The sequence below is a fragment of the Jatropha curcas genome, chromosome 2 (genome assembly GCF_041381405.1).
Source record: "Jatropha curcas cultivar XTBG-Jc1 chromosome 2, XTBG_Jcur_1.0, whole genome shotgun sequence".
In the NCBI taxonomy this organism is placed as follows: Eukaryota; Viridiplantae; Streptophyta; class Magnoliopsida; order Malpighiales; family Euphorbiaceae; genus Jatropha; species Jatropha curcas.
The window spans coordinates 4,009,228-4,013,705 of record NC_143152.1 but is presented as its reverse complement, the minus strand read 5'-3'; the positions used below and the strand labels follow the sequence as shown (position 1 = coordinate 4,013,705).

Sequence of the window (4,478 nt, the reverse complement as noted above, 5' to 3'; positions counted from 1 at the left end):
TTGCTCATAAAAGGCTTAGTTCAAGATTAAAGGAATTGCTTCATTACAGTAATTCTTGATCATTAACTATTATATATATGGCTTACAATTAATTTTGATAATAGCTTGTTCATATTTTTTCCAGAAATGTCATATTCTACTACTCATAATACCTATCCCACCCACCCACCCACCCACCCTAATACACTATTCAAGGTAAGCATGTGAGCACTATGATACCATGCAAACACACGACCAAACTTAAATTATCTTCCAAATTACCTTCAAAATTTACAATGTGAAGCATTAAAAAAAATAAAAAAAAATAAAAAAATAAAAAATGTTCTAAATGCAGGGTATTGTTGCACATTGCAAAATGTCATACTGGGGCACAAACTACGTTCAATATAACCAAAATTCACAAACACAATACATAATATATAAGAACTCAGAGGGAGAAAAAGGCTGGCTAAAGCTACTGCAGTTCTAAAAGGTAGATAAATAAGCCAAAAACTCATCATAGTTTCAACAATGTCACTTAGCAGAGCATTGCACAGGCAACACTTAATAAACAGATCTCTAACTAATACAAGATTGCACAACTGCTTGTGCAATGAACTAACTACGAAAAATGGGGGATCCTATCACACACCTGACTTGCGTAATTCTGCAGCTCCATGGGCAAAGTGGCATTTCTGACCAAAGGTGCAAGACCCTTTGGTAAAATTTTCACATAACTTTGTTTTGAAGTTACTTCCTGGATGAGCGTGGCCCCCAGGTGCCCCCATGGATTTTGCAGAGGAATTGGCCAAACTAACACTGGCGATTAGCTCTGAAATCATGGAACTAGCTTGCCTAATCTGTTCAAATGATCCCTCAAATTCAATATTTCTGAGATTAGGATCTGTCTCATGTTCGCGGATGGATAATTTGGCACCTGTCTGGCGGCAGATCTGCTTAGAATTCACACCACCCTTACCAATGATGGCTCCAGCAAGGGAAGCTTCTACAGCAATTTTTGCTGTGGCTGAGGCACCAAAGTTAGCAGCAGGGCCAGGTGGGGTTGGTTCCATTCGACCACCCATGCGACCTGGAATGGTTCCAATCGTGCGAGGATCATCGTGGGATGGAGCAACAGCCTTGCCAAGTTCCCACTCACCATGTGCAAAACGGCATTTGTCACCAAACTTGCAACCTTCAGCACTATTATATTTGTTGCACAAGCGGCTCTTAACCAAAGGCTGTGTAGAACCATTAGAGACTGCTGGTGGGGCTGCAATGTTTCTAGAAACTGGAGTGACAGCTGGAGCCAGATTCATCATCTGGGCCACAGCATTATAGCCGCCAGGAACATAGTGCAAAAAATGACAGCTCTCACCAAATGGACAGCCAGCAGTACTGCAATCCAAAGGATAACCGGCCCAATCAGTTCCACAAGTCAATCACCACATAGAACTTTATGATGCTAAAGAAAGACAAGACCTAAACCATCACTATCATTGACTCGATAATAAACAAATTCAAATGCTTCCAAGCAATGACTTTGATATGAATCAAACTAGAAGAAAAACCACCAAAAGCATTTATTTCTTTTAAGTTGAAATATAGGAAGATATGGTACCAAAGCAGAAAGGACAACGTCCTCAAACAATTAAATAGTGACTCCACATTCAATTAGGACAACTTGAGAAAAAGAGCTGAAGCCAACATTAAGTGAACTCTCATTTACATCCTGGTCTATTAGAATTATAGCATTACAAACTGGAGGTCTTCATCATAAATTTGAGATTCACATGGCACTGAGTGCCATAGTATGAATGATGCGATGATGATGATAATAATAATAATAATATATCCTACGAGGTCACAATTCTGTTATGTTAACACAAATATAAAATTATTATCATCATACCTGAATGCAATTCATCAACCTTTCACAAATTACCTTGTTTATGAATAAACTTACTGCTAGATGATTGAATTCAATAGCAGAAACAGTCCAGTGCAATTCATCTTACTTTGACAGGTTCTTTATTATGACTTACCAATAGAAAGTTGTGTTCAATAGCTGTACCAAAATACTTAACACTGGAAAAATTTACCATTCAATATTATCTTCAACAGATTAGTGTTTGCCATGATAAGCATATAAACATATTAATAAAATGTAACCCATCTTCAGGCAAGTGATTATCATTTTGCACTCGATGTAAATCATGTATCTGTTAATTCCCTTAGTTAACTTGATTTGACCAAAGCACAATTATGAAAAAGCACCTGTATAACAGCTATAAATACCCACTTCATTAGAGCAGCACAGAATCTTATCTTGTGAAAATAGTAAATTAATTCTTACAATAACTTTTCAAAATTAAAAAATGCAACTTAAAATACTTATTTAGGTGAGAAAAGATTTAAACCTGAAAAATTTAGTGCATGGCTTCGATTTGCTTCCTACACCAGTTGATAACGAGTCCATTTCTGTTACAAGACATTAATTACTTGTTCTTAGTTAAAATTTCTCCAGGTTTTTAATCTATCTGACTCCAGAATATCCCCATGTAATTAAAATTTTAATTCCAGTAATGTTATGTATAAATAACAAACAAAAATTTCATATATGAAGTTTCACTAATCTAAAAGAGGCTATATTTTTCGATAGATTGATGTATATTGACAATTATTCTAAGGTCTAATTCATTCCTACAAGCATCCACAAATATTTTCCTCAAAAATTTGATTCTACCAACTTTCTTACGAGCAATCCCAAATCTAAACAATAGAACAATGTTCCAAAAACTTAAAAAAAAAAAAAAAAAAAATGATTCAGACAACACTATAAAGGTGGTTTCTGATTTCCCCATACCAACCACACCTCCCAACACCCACAATCAAGAGAGAGAAAGGGGGTGGGGGATAGGATCATGCAGGCAAGTAAAACAAAAGAATAGTTACCATAAAAAGATCTGCACGCCAAAATATCCCACTAATTATAAGAACCGGATAAAGACATGCTCAGAGCTTGCTACCAAGTCTAAAAAAGTATAGATAAAGGAGAACTGCATAATATATCAACTCAATAAAGATAGCACATATTAGTCAGATAAAGGGTATATTCGTTTGTTCTAATGGAGAACTATTATCTGCATTTCCTAGGGGGTCAGAGCACACATGAAAAATCAGCCACTAGAAAACTCTATTTCTGGTTAATAGCAATATTAGGCATTTTTTCAAGGGGGTAGTCTTCCAAACTCATGCAAATGTTACACAATTGCGCGCGCACATACAAAAATTAGAATAAACATAATTTCACCCATGAACTTAACAATTTTTTGCTTCTGAATTCTAAGTGAAATAGTTTGCCACTGATTCCATCGACTTTTTAATTAGGCAGAATGGATCCAATTTTGCTGGTTTTACCAAATTTGGTGAAAAATTGATGTTCAAATCAGCAATGATATCATTGACCACATAATTTAAGAGCTGCAAAATAGTTTTTCCTTGAAAAAAATTAGTTTCCTCCAAATGCATAAGAGTTATGCCCAAATAAAGGAAAACAATTCACTTTCTTTAAGCTGTCTCCATAAGAAATAAGAAATAAGAAATAATTTCCAGAGATAAATTTCGATGTTACATGTGCGACGGTGACAAATAAATGCAATAATTATACAGATTTTTTTCACTCCATCGATACAAAACTTGTAGATTTGAGTAATGAAAACAAAGTATTTAACTTTAGCCTTAATACAGTTTACAAAAGTCTATAACAACATTTTCAAGCCTACATCTAATAACATAGTAACCTGATAATAACCTAGCACACAAAAACCAAAAACAGGTTACCCAAAACTTGGAGAAAGGAATAAACGAAAACGATAATTCAGTAAATCCAGGAAAGAAAAACAACTGACCTTGCTTATACTTCTTAAATCCGCCACCAGCGTTGAAGCCAGCTTCAGGCCTACCTCTTTTTCTTATATCCATGACCGATTTACTATTAGTACCACAGATCCAGATCCACGGAAGGAAACGTTTGACAAGAACTGAAACCCAAACACGAATACGAAATCAAAGAATATATCACTAACCCTAGAAACGACGAAAACCCTAAATAAAATAGACACTATGAACAGAAGAAGCAAAAACCCTAACCCTAGATAAGGGTTTTTCGGATAAGGAGGGAGGGGGGGAGCGAGGGAGAGAAGTGATAGGGCTCGAAAAATAGAGAGCTAAGAAAAATTCTCCAACTTTACCTATTAATTGCGGTTCGTTCTATATGTAGTGAGTATATATGTGTACACTAACTCTCATCGACTGACAGCTGGACATGAAAATCCTTTAATTTTTTTGATAACCCATTAATTATTTTACCAATTTTAATATAACTAGTTGTATGCGCAAATTATACGGGTTAATACGTATAAATATAATTACTATAAAAGAGTTGCATTATCCTATATTTTAAATTATTTTAAATTTTCATGTCAAAAAAAATTATT

The 4,478-nt window shown here is 35.0% G+C and overlaps 1 protein-coding gene across 1 annotated transcript; it reads right to left on the bottom strand.

Annotated features, from left to right (window-relative positions):
* Positions 1-361: 361 nt before the first annotated feature.
* On the bottom strand, positions 362-4,239 carry LOC105646512 (zinc finger CCCH domain-containing protein 52). The gene is made up of 3 exons (XM_012232370.4): positions 3,891-4,239; positions 2,400-2,460; positions 362-1,377 (listed from the first exon to the last, which is right to left on the bottom strand). The coding sequence occupies exons 1-3, from the start codon at positions 3,961-3,963 to the stop codon at positions 624-626; spliced, it is 888 nt and encodes a 295-aa protein (XP_012087760.1). The 5' UTR covers positions 3,964-4,239; the 3' UTR covers positions 362-623.
* Positions 4,240-4,478: the final 239 nt, after the last annotated feature.

Excerpts from the sequence above, each read along its gene's own strand:
- LOC105646512 (XM_012232370.4), bottom strand. The coding sequence starts at position 3,963 with ATGGATATAAGAAAAAGAGGTAGGCCTGAAGCTGGCTTCAACGCTGGT. Across the intron at positions 2,461-3,890 it reads ATTTAAGAAGTATAAGCAAG|AAATGGACTCGTTATCAACT; the intron begins GTCAGTTGTTTT and ends GTCTTGTAACAG. Across the intron at positions 1,378-2,399 it reads CCATGCACTAAATTTTTCAG|TACTGCTGGCTGTCCATTTG; the intron begins GTTTAAATCTTT and ends TTTGGATTGCAG.